Consider the following 17,120-nt stretch of genomic DNA (forward strand, 5'->3'; position numbering starts at 1 on the left):
GATTGGTCAGAAGGTGCTGGTTAATTTTCTATAACTGCAGTTTGGACAGTATTTCCGGCTTTATTTATGCAAATTAAAGAGTTATATTAATGCACTCATTATTTTATAGTAAGAACTTACACAGGGATATGGGAGATACTCCACATAAACACATTCTAAAAAAATGTGTTGATATGGTAAAGTTTTCTGTGAGGAGACATTTAACATTTTTGGAAAGAGTCTCCAGTGTCAGCAGTTTGAACGGTCCAAGGTAAAGCTGAAACTTTACATTATCTGACATGGGAAAGTCTTCAAGGAGTAGGGATTTGCTGTTTCTCTACAAAAGTGATAAGCTGCAATAAGCTGTATATTTTTATTCTTATTCCTGTTATTATTATTATATTTTTATTTATATTTTATTTAACGTTTTATTCCTTATTTAGTGTAATGTAGTAGTTCCTGTTATAACAAACGGAATATGTTACACCCCATAATACAATAGAGATATTTGTGATTTCTGATTAATGCCATTTAGACAGAGTGATCACAGATCTTTTAGTTTGTTCTTAAAACACAACAAAAACTCAATGCTGGTATGTTTCCTGAAAGTCCTCTGAAACTGAATAATGCATTTTAAAAGAATGATGCCCTTCTACACATCATAAGATCTTTGTTAAATGCATTTATTGTGCATATTTTGCTATTGCTAATGCAAAAAAACAAAATGTACTAATAATTATAAATTGGGATACAAGATGCTGGCAGAAAAACAGTATCCTTGTGTGTTGCTTCATGAATTCACTGTTCGTCAAGAAAACAAAAAAATACAAAATGAATCATATGTTGAAATTTTCCCTCAAAATATCATTAAGGAGAAGTACAAAGTAAAGTGCATACATTAGCTAATAACCTACAAAACAATGGCATCAATACTACCACGATATTGAGTTTCAGAAAACAAACAAACAAAAATAGTTGCGGCAAAAAAAACAACATTTTCCTGTCATCAGCTAGATAAAACGATTATAAAAAATTTTCAGCATAAATTGACAACATGCAACTAAGCAGAAAAGGAAATCTGTGGTCATAACAATGCAAAAAAAAAAAAAAAAAAGGCACAAACCGCTCACGGAGGCACAGAGGATATACAGGTAGTGCAGAGGAAGTTCGGAAAAAGATCACGGCCTAACCTCAATAGAACACTTTGGTTTAGAAATTTTTGAAATGTAAGGCTGTACTGCTCATTCCATTTATGACTTTAACTACCACAATACAAACTACTTATTTCCCTGTGTACAAGTCATTCCAGCTCAGGTAGAGACAATAAATATGATTCTCTTGCAATGTATATATAAAAAATGCAATTCCAGTTATATGTTTCATTACAGCTGGACAAAATCCCAATGTAAGCAAAGGAATGGCTATTCAGACATGATTCATTACCATATTAGACATTTGTCTAATTACGTGACTACTGATTGTAAGGCGTATTGACATTTATACATACGTTAAACATTTTAACATTAAAATAATAATGGAAAACAAATTGCACTTGGGTAATAATTTAAAAAGCTACACGAGTGCAGAAGAGGAAATGTAAGGGGGGGGGGGGGGGGGGATAATACCATACACATGGGCTTGGTCCATCAGTTCACACACATTGTTTTGGTAGTACATGGTTATTCCATACACTGTCTGTGATGCTTTTTCAGTCAATATCTTAGATCTGACTGCTTTACAATTGTGCGCAGTACAATCGATTCTGCAGTGCTGATGTTGTTGTTGCAATCAGGCTGTCAAGGCATGTTTTTGTTCTGGTATGAAAGGTTCAAAACATCAATTTCTTCTGCGTGATTCACGTCCTGTTGGCGCTATGCATGGGTATGTACGGAGATGCTGGACAGGTCATTCCTTATGATCTCATTGACTGTAAAAGAACAGAAAAATTGGTGTTACTTGTGTAGTGCGTGTATAAAACCAGGCTTCAGTGCAGCGCTTTCTATGAAGGCCATGTCTATAATCAACACATCTTATACCAAAGAAAATCATGATTTATGATTTTATACGCATCTTTACAAAAGATGAACTCACATCACCGAAAAACACATCACACTTATGCCATGTGTACAATGAGTGTGTGTGTGAGAGAGAGAGAGTGTGTGTGAGTGTGTGTGTGTGTGTGTGTGTGTGTGTGTGTGTGAGAGAAAGTGAGAAAAGGAGGATGCTGTGCCATGCCCTCTGATCAGAGGATCCAAGACCTCTGGTGTCCACTGCCTTCCTGCCTGCTCTGTGTCTCACAGCATTCCCACAGTCACGGCTTCTTTCAGACTCTATCAGCTATGTTCTTTGGCCCTGACATGGGAAGTGACAGGATATAGCTCTAACCTAAAACAACTCCAGACCGTCGTAGACAGAGCGATAGCAAGGACAAGCAGCTTGTGTACTTAGTGTGTTAGCATGTTAGCAGCAGACATATTATCTTACTGCATTCCCATAGGGAGCATTTTGTAACATGGTTTTATTTCTTCTAATCACTTATATCAGTGTTAAATGGGATGATAGACAGCTGAACTAAATCACCGTCTCTAAAACACAGTATCAGCTAGTGCAACTGCTTTAAAACAACACATTCCTTTTCTGTTATACACAGAGAGAAAGGTCAGCAGCGGCTACATTCCTCAGATTGCACATAAACACCTGTAGACATCTCTCTCCTCTGGTGCTTTCTTTTCTCATTTACAATTGTAGCATGATTTGAAGTGTTACAGCCCTTCTGCCATTGCCTAAATAATTTTAAAATAACGCTTCCAACTAAGCATGGCTTTTTAAAACACTTCTAACGACACTTATAGGCGGAACATGTTCATCAAGGGTTGTTCGAGGGATTATAATTGGAATCTTTTCTAAAAGGGAAATACTCTATTGTAGTGGTAAACTAAAGCCTTTATGGATGTAAAGTGTACTAAATACATTGCACTACATTTGGGTTCTTTGTATAGCAAATGAGTTTATCTTTCTAAATGGGCTCTACTAAGAACATTTTGTGAACCTCTCTATTATAGGAACCTCTCTATTATAGGGTAGTATATAAAACTAAAAAACTAAAAGGGGTTTCCCCAGAGAGACAAACAGAAAAACCATTTATGGTTCCAAATGTAACCATCTCCAAGCATTTGCTTCATGCCAGGGTTCGAATTGGAACCGTTTCTGAAAGAAAAAGTCCTCTATTTTTTCCCTCTGGGGTATAAACTGAGGTATATTTTAAGTTTCTAAATGGTTTTATAAGGTTTCATTCTGTGGTGAATGATTCCATCTTTCAAAGGGGGTTCTACACAGAGACAAACCAATGAAATACATAAGTTTAGCCAGTTCTATGAATGTAGCAAATAGCTCATACTACATTCCTCATGCTACATGCTTCATAACGCTTCATTTTGTGCTTAAAGGTTCCATTTTTCTGGAGGGGTTTTACATAAAACCTTTCAGAGTTTCCACTTAGGGACAAACCAATACAACTGAACAAATTACGTCGCCGAATTGAACTTGTTCAATAAATGCAGCTTTATTTATTATTAAAAAAAATTTTTTTTTAAAGCTCAGACTGCAGTAAATGTGTTGTTTTGCACAGAGTAAAGAAAAGGAAAACTGGAGCCAGAGAGAAAAAGCGAGAGAGAACGGGGAGCCACGTGAGCTGGAAGCTGTGGGTTTCCTCCCAGCCAAGACTGGGAAGCCTGCTGAGGAATTCCCTCCGAATGACCCGTGGCCTTGGCGCTCCCACCACAAAGCAGCCTTGGGGACCAAGAGGCAGGCCAGATTGCTGACATTCCGGTTGAAACAATAGAGCCCAGGCTTCCTTTCATCTCCTGATGTGGTGTTAAGGAGACGCCCTACCTGACCAAGACCTGACCAACAGCTCAGTGCATCCTAACGCAAACTTCTCATCCGCTTGCAAACGGATAGGGTGTGGATGACTACAGAACTCCAGGAAGGGTCACAAAAGTGTTTACATTTAACCAGAAATTAGAGCTAAATATCAGAAATTGGCATCAGGATTGACCACATGAACGAAAAAGGAACAGAACCTTATGCACTGTATTAAGATAACTAAAAAACCTCATTAATCATGAGTAAGGAAAAGCAGCATACTGTGTGTTACCACAGATCTGTAAATCAAAACTCCTTTCAGAGTATCAAGAGGAGGAGTTTTCTCATGGCGACGGAGTCATAAATATTAAAACCTCACATTTCTTTTGCTCTGCTACTGGATTTAATCTGCTGTTACTAATATTCGTGCAGGAAAAGAATTAGCGTGATGGCTGAATTATGGGGAGCAAATCACATGTGTTCATCTTTGAAACACCAGACCATGCTGAAACAATTAGATGCCTTTGACGGTTAGGAGTAATTTGCAAAGATATGTCCTCATGACGAATTCTGGCAAAACCCTGAGAACTTTAATGGGAGTGGAATCAATATTCAGATCACTTGAAATGCTCCCATCTGTTAAAACACAGGAGGTGTTCAGGAAGAAATACCTGTCTGGGTGTCACTGTGCACTAAACTTTCATTCAGAGAATTTATTACGAGCTGCAGGTCTCCAAAGTCATCACTTAGATATTAGTAATGGATGAATGGCCTGCAGGTGTAGACTCTTGAATCAAAGTAAAGCAGATGTGACACCGGTCATGAAAGTTTCATTAATGCGTTTAGATCCCACTATTCTAACTATTCACGCAGGGATGCAGCAGTAATGGCAAATTAATCTCTATAGGTAAATACAGTGTATAATTTTTATTCTATAAGAATGACAAAATATTCATTATTCCATTATTGATAATTATTCTGAAATTCTACCAGTGATTTAGACGTCTCGATCTGTGCAGAGGTCCAATATGACCTCTCTTTTCTCCATTTAATGTCTGCCACGTGTGTCCATTGAGCATTCGAATCAGTGAAGCTCAGTCTGCTCGCAACGACGTCTGGCTTTCAACTCACTTGGAGCTGTTTGTGATCAGACGGTCATCCAAATCTCTCGGTGAAAATAATCCATTCCTACTCAAGTTACTCAGTGCATGCACTCATCAGGGTCTGCTCTATGCTTTTGGCTCGATGCTTTTGCAAAGCAGATCTTTGTTATGACCATTTTCCCTCCTTTAACATCTGCCATGTGTGTCTACGGAGTACTAACACTAAGTTCAGTTCAGTCTGCTCACGGCTCAGTGCAGCTTTCCTCCAGCGTTTCATCAGTGTCCATACACAGGACCCAACTGGCTAGTTTAACAACACCAAACATTAAAATGTTGTTTAGCCAAGCCAGACATTTGGTCTCAATCTTTTAGTAAACTTGTGTGTAAATATTTTCATATGCCAATCCAAATTGGTCTAAAAATTGCAACCAGATCTTCAAATGTTTTGGTAATGCTGATTTTCTCCATACTCATTGGAGTATATTGCTATATGCAAATAAATTGTAAAAGTGCCTTCACGACACAGCTGATTTATATTTAGTGAAGTCCACAAAGCTCTATAAAAGGCAAAGCTTAAAGAGGTGAAAACTGCAAATTGACAACTAAATGGTGAAAGGAGTGCGTAAGGCTTCAGAGTTCCTAGAAAAAAGTTGTGCCCTAAATATTCCAGTAATGCAGCTCAGCCATCACAGAACATTAATGAACAGAGATGCACACCAAATCTTCATCGTGTAATAGGGTGCCATTTCATTTGGCCTGGTTGACAGGCAAGTCTTAGTTAACTAAATTTTGTGATTTCTTCTGGACTGCTTTCTTTAATGTCATTAATATGAAACCACAAACTTTTCATTAAATCCACGAGTGCAAGTTAAATAAAATTGACATAGTCTATAAAATTATATAGTCAGTTTTATAAAATTGTAAAATCAGTCGAGGTTCACATTAGCGAGTCTACTTATAGGTATATTTACACAAACCGTTGGTTGGTAGCATTTTTCTCAACTGAGTGGATTTTCATTTTCAAATGATTCTTGAAAACATTTGTTTGTATCCAGTTTGATAATTGAGCCCCATAAATGAATTTATTCTGGTTGGGTAAGAACCCAACATTTCTTCATGGGGTTTGTAATGATTCAATGACTTCCCCTCATCCTGACTGCTCATGCTCAGAGAATGTTGTGTTTTAGGCCTAGACTAATGATATCCGAGTCAGAGATATCCATTGGGTATGGGATTTGGGCACCATACAGTGTGTCTAATGAAAAAACTATGCTGTTGCCAGTTACCATGACATATATCTCATTCTGCTGTGAGATTTCATATAAGGGGTCTAATGAAAAGCCTTCAGTTGCAGATTGGTAACTGAAGCCAGATTAATAATGCTGTAATATGAGACAGAGGAAATGCAGAAAATTAACAGTCTGTATTTCAGGTCAAACTGTCAAACTTTCAATCAATTTACTTACTTTGGCCATGTTTGATGGTCAAAGATCAGCTTATAAAACCTTTTTGTCCACTCACAGAGCAACTAGATGAGGCCAAAAGGAATTTCACATCAATATCAGAGGTCTGTCTTTACTATGCCAACTAGAAACAATCATTAGAACTTTAGAGATAATACTTTTCAGTGACAAACTACTCTGCAGCAGCAATATGCCTCATCCCATCTCGTATTCATTTTTGAAACTGGGGTTCAGTTTATGTGAAAAAGACAACAAATAAGAAGTTAATACTTGAGGGGGGGAAAGCCTTATAGTCACACATTTACATCTTCACCATATCTTCATTATAGGCACAACAATTTCCTTTCTCAGAGCGGAAAAATAAACAACGGCTTAATTATTTGTTAGTATTAAGTTGTGTCAAAATGGCACCATATTAGTGATAGTGTTGTTATGACTCTGGGCTGGAAGTGAATAAACTGGATGTGAGGTAATCCAGGAACCTGCTTCCTGTATGTGGATAAGCAACAGCTGGGTCAGCCTGATAGAGCGCGGACAGCCTGCCTCCTCGCTGCTTCCAGGAAACAGTGAGAGACTGAGGAACTCCCAAACAATCAGCCCAGCACTGCTGCTCATTTCATTAAATAACCAAGAGCATCACTGCATCTCACAAATCCATGGCTTGGATACAAAACATTCAACTTTTGTCTAGGGTACTTGTTAAAGACCACAATCAGTGCCACAACAAAAAGCAACACCGACATCCCATGACATTGTTTAACACTGTTTAACATGGAAACCACATCTAATACATGGCTTTCAAATTTTGACTCATTGGTCTGCAAGGCTGCCTTTCATTTACTTGGCTGGTGACTGGTGTTTACAGTCATATTTACTTTATTTCATGACTATTTATAATCTAACTGAATACATTTATTTTATTACTCTTGATTATTTCTTACTGCATACACTATTCCTTATGTCTGGGATTAATAAAGTGATCTATGTATGTATGTATGTATGTATGTATCTATCTATCTATCTATCTTTAGCTGAGCTTGTATTTCTGGGGCTGTTGATGGTTTCTCTTACTTGAATGAGAACACAAATGAATCTTGAATAACTGTTGGGTTATCTTTGAGCATATTAATCTTAAGTGCCAGTGTCTTCAAATTATTTCATGATCTTGGTCACAGCAGTTGTAAAAACTTACAAAAGACCTTAATATCTAAGCATAATTTCAGTCTGACTTTGCTTAACTAAGAATTTTGTTGTATCCTATTCCCTTGTATTGTATAAACCTACCAGTAATAAAGTTTTATATATATATATATATATCTCAAACATTGACCCTGACTTGGATTATTAATGTGAAAAAGTTCAGAAAATGTTAGTCAGAGAATATCTAAAAGCACTTTATACATACAATATCTAAGGAACAGAACACACATATATGCATATATTGCTTTTATAGGGAAATATTCAATGATGAGAGAGTTACTCTTACCACCCTGAATTATTCACGTTGATTATTTTCCAATAAACGGACAGTGTTTTATTCTTCTTATGCCATGGCAATTTGCCAAGAATATTTTTAAAATTAATTAAAGAAGGACATGTTGTACCCATTTATAATTACATGTAACACTATGGAAAATCAACAAAACAAGTTATCACTTATATTATAGCAGTTATAAATAATTATTCCAATACCAGCCTATCTTTTTTGCTCTCTCTCTCTCTCTCTCTCTCTCTCTCTCTCTCTAAAAAATGTTTTTGTGTTGTCTTACTGACTGTTACAAAGCTCTGACATTGGAGAGTCCTTCAATAAATGTTCAATAAACAGTCTCCTTACAGAAAATTCAGAAAGCTTCAACATATAAACGATTATTAACGATTATTCATTGTTCCTGGTTTTAAACCTGTTTTTAGATTTCTGTAATTAGATTATATGGAGTGTCCTCCACACAAGTCCTGTGAATTAATTGTTACTACTGAAAGGATTAACTATAACAATAATGTTAACTAACTACTATGACAGCTTTGTAAGATTTAAAAGGTCAGCTCACATAAACATTGCAGATTACCTACAATGGATGTTTGCTACAGAAATCTGAGTCAGGATTTAGTTTCCTCTCAACAGAGAACATATACAGTGGATTTGAACCAGAAGATCTAGATTTCGTCATCTAGAGTTCTAGATATCTGGGGCAGCGTTTGGCCTACAGGCCTGCAGCAAGCAGCCAACTCAGTGTGCTGTATAGCAGCAAGTCATCTCACTTTCAGAAACTGGAGACTGCAGCCAGTGCTAGAAAGTTTTGTTCATGAGGAAAGATCACTGCAACCTCCAGCCAGCCCCAAGGGACCCCAGTGGACCTTATCAGAGAGAAGCCGAGAGGCAGATAATGATGATAAATATCATAAAAATTACAAAGAGGGGTATTGTAATAACAGACCGTCCATAAAATTGAAGGTACTTGACAAACATGATTTAATGTCCGAACATAATTTAAACACACTAGGAGCATGCACACTGTTGACGTGTGAGAGGATTACCCTCTGATAAGGATTTATATTAAATACAGACTCTCAGAGTGACGAATGAGTCCAAAGCATACATGACCAAATCTCAAGCTAACATGCTTCTTTTTTTCTAGATGTGATATAATGTGTGTGGATGACAAGACCTTAAAGAAACACTACACCAGGAAGGGCTCAAGGAATCTGAAACCTTGCCAGAACTTTTAACAAGCACTAGCTGCAGAAGTGCAATAAGCAGTATTAAATCTAAGAGCTTAGAAAAATGTCAGGTAATAATTTGACGTGCCAACACATAAAAGATCCTATCCTGCGTGGTTGCATTATGGCTTGACCACTATTTCTCATCTTGTCCTAGCCACATGCTTAGAACAGCACGGATAGTATTTCAACTGCTTTACTAGCGGTTCCAGTCTGATCATCTAACATGGCTGACATGGAGTCCAAGACTGATTAAATGACTTGATCTATTCTGTGAGGCAAGTGGGTCATTGTTTAGTACGAACACAGATTCTGCTCAAATAAAGAGTAGAAACTTTAAGTGGGAGTCACAAGTCACATGCTGAAAGACCAGATGATATAATACATGTCCTCTTTATTTCCAATCTCTAAAGCACTAAATGGAGTGTTGAGTGTTAAGTGTTAAGACCCACTGCCAACAAATTAGTGCCAGATTGATACAACAGAAAGGAACTTTTGTCTCTGGAACTTTAGTATATATATATATATATATATATATATATATATATAGATAGATAGATAGATAGATAGATAGAGAGAGAGAGAGAGAGAGAGAGAGAGAGAGAGAGAGATATTGATATATGTGAACTGTAAATGATTCTTGATTCTGATTGGTCAGAATTTGCTGAGTCATTTTCTAAAATGGCAGCTCTAACAGTAGTTCCAACTGCAAAATCAATCGCAGGCTTCTATTAATTTTGAGTATACAATATGGTTTCACAGGGACTTGTATGTTCCTCTAAGTTTTAAGACACTGGAAGTTCTTAAGAATGGAGAGTAAGTTTTTGCTCGGTAACAGGATAAACTGCACTACTTTTCCCCTAGTAACTTTCAGAGAGAGAAGAAAAAAGAGGCTAGTTAGGGGTAACTGGTTACAGCAGCTATAATGTAAGTGATAACATTTTACCATTGGTGGTAGTAGTTCAATGGTTAAGACATTGGACTTCTGATTGGAAGGAGTTAAATTCCCAGCACCACCACCAAGTTGCCTCTGCTGGGCCCTTGAGCAAAGCCTTTAACCCTCAACTGCTCAGTTGAATAAATGAGATAAATGTAAGTTGCTCTAGATAAGAGTGTTTGCCAAATGCTGTAAATGTGAATTAAATGTAACTATAAATGGATAAAAATAAATGTACCACACATCCCATTGTGTTTAATTCCAAATTATTTACCACACAATTATTTCATAGACAAGAAATACTTTTTACCCTTAATACATGATACTGGTTTAATAATACCAAATGAGATTACCACATGTACTAAGTTGTACCGCTAATATGTTAGTACTAATATTGCAATACCCTGCAGTTGCACTGAAGTACAAAAACCCTATCAAATGTGAACTGGAGCAATTTATGTAGAAAGAAGTGGAGTAAGGGATTATTCCCTCCTATATTCTTGTTGCGACAAGCTGACAACCTTATGACTTTCAAAAAAGTCTAGAAGGGAAGACATACTTGGAAACAACAAGATACTTGGAAAAATGTTTTATACTCCACTACCTTGCACCTCTGGGTTAAGCAGATCCTCCACAAATTTGATCGTAAAACTTTCTGGTTTGTTGACAAATTTTTGGTGAAAATTCAAGTGTGAGGCAAATGAAACGAGTACACATGTGCAAAACTTTTACAAGCAAGCAGGACAAAAGTTGAAGATGACTGCTCATATGACGTGGTGCATTTTGGCGCCAAGTCACACTGAATTAAACTGCCTGTGTATATAGTAGCCTTTGCAATGAAGTAATGCATGTTAAGCATTTTTTCCAAGGCTTAGGTTAACCCATAATAATGTGTTTATTTGTGTCTGTATGATATCTTGACTTTTTTATTAACTGCTAAAATTGAACCATATGAAAATGTATTGAATGGTGTTCACAGTGTGTATTACAGACTTTATAGTTTCTGACAGCTCTGTAATTAGAAGCAGAAGTATACTTTTTTCAATGAAGAGGATGGGGCAGTCAACAAAGATCCTTTGTTTTTGGTTAAAAGATTTGCTTTAGCCACAGGTGTTTCTTCCAGAGCTACAGTGACTCAAAATACACCACAAAATGAACACAAATTGGCAGAAAAGTGGTCAAATCAATCAAATTAAACTAAAATATAACTAGACTAAAAATAGTTAATGTCAGTCAAAGTGTGCCATTCATCCATACATCCACCCATCCTCAACCGCTTATCCGTAGTCGGGTCGCGGGAGTGTGCCATTCAAGTGCATCATAATAATTATCATTATTATTAGTATGAAAAGAATAATAATATCTATATATTTGTCTGTTTGTTTGTCAATTTCATTTAATTTGGTTTCCTAGTGGAACCAAAGCTTGAATTTTTTGCTTACTTTAGCTGATTTTATTTTAGCAGTGATTCTGGAACGATCATTTATGTCGACTTTCAGGTTTGGAGTTAAATTAAAAGCAAAGTTTAAGTAAGGTCTACCAGGAAGTAATGGAACAAAAAACAATCAATGCATTTGATAACGATTTGTCGACATTGTGTTAGTACATTGATTTGCGACTTACCATCATCTAGATACATTTGATCCAGTTCTTGAGGCTCCTGTTTGATGCTGATGGACAGCGTAGCAGGTGCTCCTTCATCCTGTAAAAGAGGAGTTGGCCCACTCCTCACTGGAACTTTGGGCAGCTCTGTGGCCTCACCTGTGACCGGAGACTGGGTCAAACTGTGACTGGGAGTGAAGACGAGTTCAGGTGCTGAACTCGGGGTAGAGGGATGGGAGCCAGGAGAAGAGGACGCACTGCCTGATGGGTAGAGAACAGACTGCTGGTAGCGGCCAGGCGTGGGCTGGATGGCTGAGACATGAGAGATGTCACTTGGCTGTAGCCCAGGGTTTGGGCCTGGAGAGAGGCACTGAGGAGAGAAGTGCGTGGGTGAGAGATCCTGCAGTTTAGGGCTGGTGCTGGGAGAGGAGGAGGAGCACGACAGGGATGAAGGCTTTGCTGTGAGTCTCTGAGGGCCATAAGTGGCTGTCACACAGGCTCTATGTTCTGAAGGCATCATGGCAGGCACAGCTTGCAGAGCGTAATACGGCTTTGCGAGACTAGTGGAGTGCTGCTGTGCACACAGGCGAGGGAGCTCATAGTCATCATGTGGCTCTGTCTTTATGGTGGGAACTGTGAAAGACAGACAGCGAGTTCTCAAATGAGAAAAATACACGAATAAACAAACACTGTTGGTTCATTAGGTGTCACGTGAGCTAGTGCGATTGAGTGGGCTCGTGGCTAGGATACCCAGAGCCAAACAAACATTCTCATCAATGAGACTGTGTGTCTGAGGCGTCGCACTCCCGCCCAGCTGAAAATATTTAAAGAAGGACAGGGGAAAAAAGGGATGAATCATCACCACAAGAGACTTCCAGCTGTTTCTATAATAAAAGAGACTATTTTCATTGGAGCTTTCCCTAGCAGTAATAAGCTTTAAGCGTGTATTATGAGAACCTTTGAGGCAGGAAGCTTCATTTGCAAAAGAGTTTAATTAATTAACAGTCAACAAAATATACAATAGGCTTCATATACAGGTCGTTGTGCTTATTTTAAAATTGAACTATTTCATTTGTTTATTAAAATCAAAAGCCAGATTGCACTGTCTAAATCTATATTTTAATTTTTCAACTATATTATTATTATTATTATTATTATTATTATTATTATTTTACATTTTCACAATGCACTGCTGTAGTGAGGCTTCGAAAACAAATTTCCAACTCTGTATCCTATGACAGACCTCAGACACAAACACCATTCTTCATCCTAGAAGCCAATGGCCTTTGCAGTGACAACATGCAAGCCACTTTCATATAAATCTGATATTTACAGCTCTATATAGTTTCTAATATTTCTTCACAGCTATTGCAACTGTATTGCGTACAGTCCTGGGGTGCTATAAACAACCCTGCTATGCAATTGTTACCACATATGTAAATGAAAATCTCACTATATGGACATATAATGCATAATGTACTTAAAAACTAACTCTGACTTAATCCTTCTGTTAAGTGGTAGTAATAGCAGGAACTAACTTATTTTTAGCAGATGTTCCATAACATTAAATGTAACTATAAATGGAAAAAAGTACAATGTGCAGTTCCGTAGTAAATAAAACATTTTTAGCTGTGGTATAAGACAATAAAACATGTTGATATGTGCTGTTCCTGGAAAATAATCAACTTCAGGATGGTAACAGTCATTCTGCTTAAAGTTAGGCAGCATCACACCACCCGAACGTTGATTATTTTCCCGTAACAGCATGCTTCACGTGTTCAATTTAGCAGTACCGGGATTCAGAATCTACGCATGAAATTCTGTTTCAGAGATGAGAAAGTGATCTCACTAATATGCACAAATATTCAAATATTAATGGAAAAACATTGCTCCAGATAAAATTGGTTTTGAAAGTAACAAGAGATACTGGGAATGATCTGTGTGATTATCAGAGGAATGTGGGACTTCAGAATAACGCATATTCCTATTGCTGTGTGTTATAAATTTTCACTTCCCCATTGTTCACCACCCACATATATAAAGAAGACAATATTACAACACTTAAGCTCTTTCTTTGAGTGCCATGATTCATTGCCACACACACACTTATACACAGTGCCTTAGCTGGCCCAGGAACCTATCAGCAGCATGCATTAGAGGAACTGTTGAGGCAGGTCTGACTGCCCAAGTTTTAAAATAAAACCCAGACTCCTACTGAACTGTAGACCTAGCAGGAAGAAATGAGCCATCAATCACATGACTATGTCTAAGAGATGCCTCAGATGTCCTTTTTCTAAAACCACAGAAACTTGTCAACCAAGCAATCTTGGTTCATCATTTAAAAAAAAAAACAAAACAGCAAATTTTCATTAGACTATACATCATACACATGCCCTGGTTACTGTTGATAATTTAAAGCAAGACACTGTCTTATGACTTGAAGAGGATTTGTTACCTATTAGCTACTTATCTATTAGCTTGATCTACATGTAATATCCCTGCTTAAGATTCCAGCTTAGTATGACAGTTTAGGCAGATACCGGCTGCCAAAACAGGCCAAGCTAATCAAGCTGTTAGACCGTCTTTGCTAGCTGGTACATGTTTCTTAAGTACACTGCAGATAAGTTATTTTTAAGGTAACACAACAGTAAGGCAATTACAAAGTCTCAAACATTTGTTGATCAATTTTGTCAAGTAATAAGGAAGCCAGAAAACAACTTGCCAACTTGCAAAGATGGCCAACCAGCCCGGCTTCTGTTTTTATGAATAATCAACAACTGACCAAGTTAGCAAGTGCATTATGAACCTTAAATTAGTACATTCAGTCAACATTGCAAAAAAACAATATCTTACAAAGTGAAAACTTGAATATGGGCAAATTTAACTGCAGGGTGTCCCAAAAGTATTCATACATAAGGGAAATGAACACTTTTTAGCAAAAATGTCTTCCAATCTAAGTTTCATACTTAGTTTATATTATATGACTTTTTTTCAGTTAGCCTTTAAGAATGTCTTTAACAAAAGTAGAACGTATTGAAATCATTCTCATGGCTGGATCGGGAAGCTGTCGTAAAGTTGCGATGGACTTTAACAGGAAACATGGCAAGCACATCACAAACAACACTGTTTCCAAACTTATTAATAAACTCATTAACAATTTCAAAAAGACTGGAAGTGTTGCAGACCAACTGAGAAGTGGACGACCACGGACATTCTCTGCTGAAGACACAACCGACGTGGTGCTGACATACATAGTCAGCACTATATATTGAGACTCTTGGGACACCCTGTATTTTCTATAATACTAGATAATAGATTGAAATAGTTTTGGTCTATCAATAAATATTTCTTATTATGAGGTTATTATAAATTAAATATAAGATTATTCAGCCTGGTTTTAGATGTTTTTATACTGCACATTTCGAGCGTGAAATTGTCCTATTCTATCGACAGAACATTTTGCTTCTTTCTAGAAATAGATGCTTAAAATTAGACACATCTCCTAATAGAACAACATGTTTTAGAGGTTCAAATTAGGTACAATGTCTGGAAAAAAATCATAATAATCATATATAAAATTTCTTTTATTCTACTTTTATCATAGAAAATGCTAGATAGATTTTATTATAGTCAAGATATTTGCACTTGCGAATATGCATTTTTTTTTTGCAGCGAATATAAATTACATACAGTAGCTTCATTCCTATATATTTATCAAAGTTACAGTATTTCATAAAACTGCATGTCTTTCCCTAATAACTTGTTGATATTTTAAGACAAGTATGAGAATTATTATTACTAGAATTATTCTAATAAAAATGATATAGTGTTATTCATCTTGTCGGTTGCTGTGGATGCACTGGTGTGTCCAGTGTGTCAGCTGAGAGGACAGTGGAACACTGTCAGAGGGGACAGAGAGGCTTTACAGTGCCCAGGCTGAAGGAGACAGGGCAGGGCCGGGTTTGTCGGCCTATGAATCATTACTTTGAACCACCCACTGGTTAGGCACCCTAATCCTGGGGCAATTAGTGGTGGTTTGGCCCTTTTTAAAACTTTTTCTTCTGGCAATCAGTTGGCATCTGAATAATAGCATTCACATAGTCAACTCCACCCAAGTGTCGGCCTTCCAGACCTTATATAATCTAACAGGTATGGAAAAGAACATGTTTATTGAGATGCTTTTAGCAATGAGAAGAACTCTTTAGCTTGACCACTTTCACTGAGTAAGACAGTAAAATGTCTGGAGTTCAAAGGTTTAGAGTCTTTAGATGAAGATGAGCAGCAACATCACTATTTTGAGCTCTACAACATTTGATAGCAAGTCATTTTAAATTAGTTTGTATTTGTCAATGCTGCTGTAGCGTCCCATTAGATGTGTAGCTTAATTTCTCTAGAAGGTGTAAAACCGATGCAGTAAATCCATCCTCCCCTCACAGTGTTTACAACACACAGGTCCATCTTGAGATGGCATTAAGGTAACCAAACTAAAAACACATCGCTAGCTTAAATAAACATCCAGTTTTAAGCCAGTTTAACCAGTTTGGCTTATATGATTGAGGGCAACAACATTTCTTTGTTGATGCAATATTAAGATAAAGAAAGTTCATTTGAGGACTGCTGCTGTCTGCTAGGAAAAGTTAGCTTGTTAACTAGCTTTTTAAGGCGCAAGCTAAAGAATCACCAGTTCATCTAGCTTTCAACTGAAACAAGTACCTAACTGCTCAAAAAATATCTTAACCTACTGTAACTCAAGCGACTATCGCATTTTATTTATTTATTATTAGTTTTTTGTTTGTTTGTTTTTTTACAAAGTTTCTTTGCTATTGCTGAATTTTACTCTTAAATTAATAACAAGGTTGAATGTTAAGTTTTTTGGCACAGAAGTTGTAAATACATAAATTTTGGATAAAGTACAGTAGCATCCATGCTAATGGCATGTGAATTAAGAATGTAAGAAATGTTCCACTAATTTAATTAAAAATCATTTTTAATGAATAATTTACTTTTCAAGCTATACTTTGGATTGTGCTTTTAAAGTTACTTGTACTTGGATTGTGCTTTCAGGGTTAAATGAAATGTTAAATGGATTCACACATTAATTCAAAAATATGTCTTCTTATTGCTACTTCTACAACTACTTTTATTTACTACTTTTGAAATACATTCTATTCCAAAATAATGTGTAGTTATGGTGAGCTGGCACAGGCATAAATAATGTTTTATAAGCATTTTAGAGAGATTCTATTAATGTTGTTATTTATCCGAAATATACACATTTTTGTGAAGGACACTTTAACTAACATCTTTTCCTCTATTCTTTACATGTATATTTGTAAATGTAATATCAGTGGTACACAAATTGCAGACCAATCATGGAATCACCAACAAATTTGAACAAGCGAAGCTTATGTGCTCGGATTTCATTAATTTTCATGAAATGAGAGGAAAATATAC

General features: G+C 36.7%; 1 protein-coding gene across 2 annotated transcripts in view; it reads right to left on the reverse strand.

Annotated features, from left to right (window-relative positions):
• Positions 1–443: 443 nt before the first annotated feature.
• nfatc1 (nuclear factor of activated T cells 1) overlaps positions 444–17,120 on the reverse strand; it is a 48,390-nt gene continuing 31,713 nt past the window's right edge. For both annotated transcript variants that reach the window (XM_053612738.1, XM_053612737.1), the window contains exons 9-10: positions 11,688–12,299; positions 444–1,906 (exon numbers count right to left, since the gene is read on the reverse strand). In XM_053612738.1, the coding sequence (XP_053468713.1) occupies positions 1,851–1,906; positions 11,688–12,299 (668 nt within the window). In that variant the 3' untranslated portion in view covers positions 444–1,850. The remainder of the gene's footprint in view (positions 1,907–11,687; positions 12,300–17,120) is intronic.

Source organism: Ictalurus furcatus, chromosome 24, assembly GCF_023375685.1.
Source record: "Ictalurus furcatus strain D&B chromosome 24, Billie_1.0, whole genome shotgun sequence".
Taxonomy (NCBI): domain Eukaryota; kingdom Metazoa; phylum Chordata; class Actinopteri; order Siluriformes; family Ictaluridae; genus Ictalurus; species Ictalurus furcatus.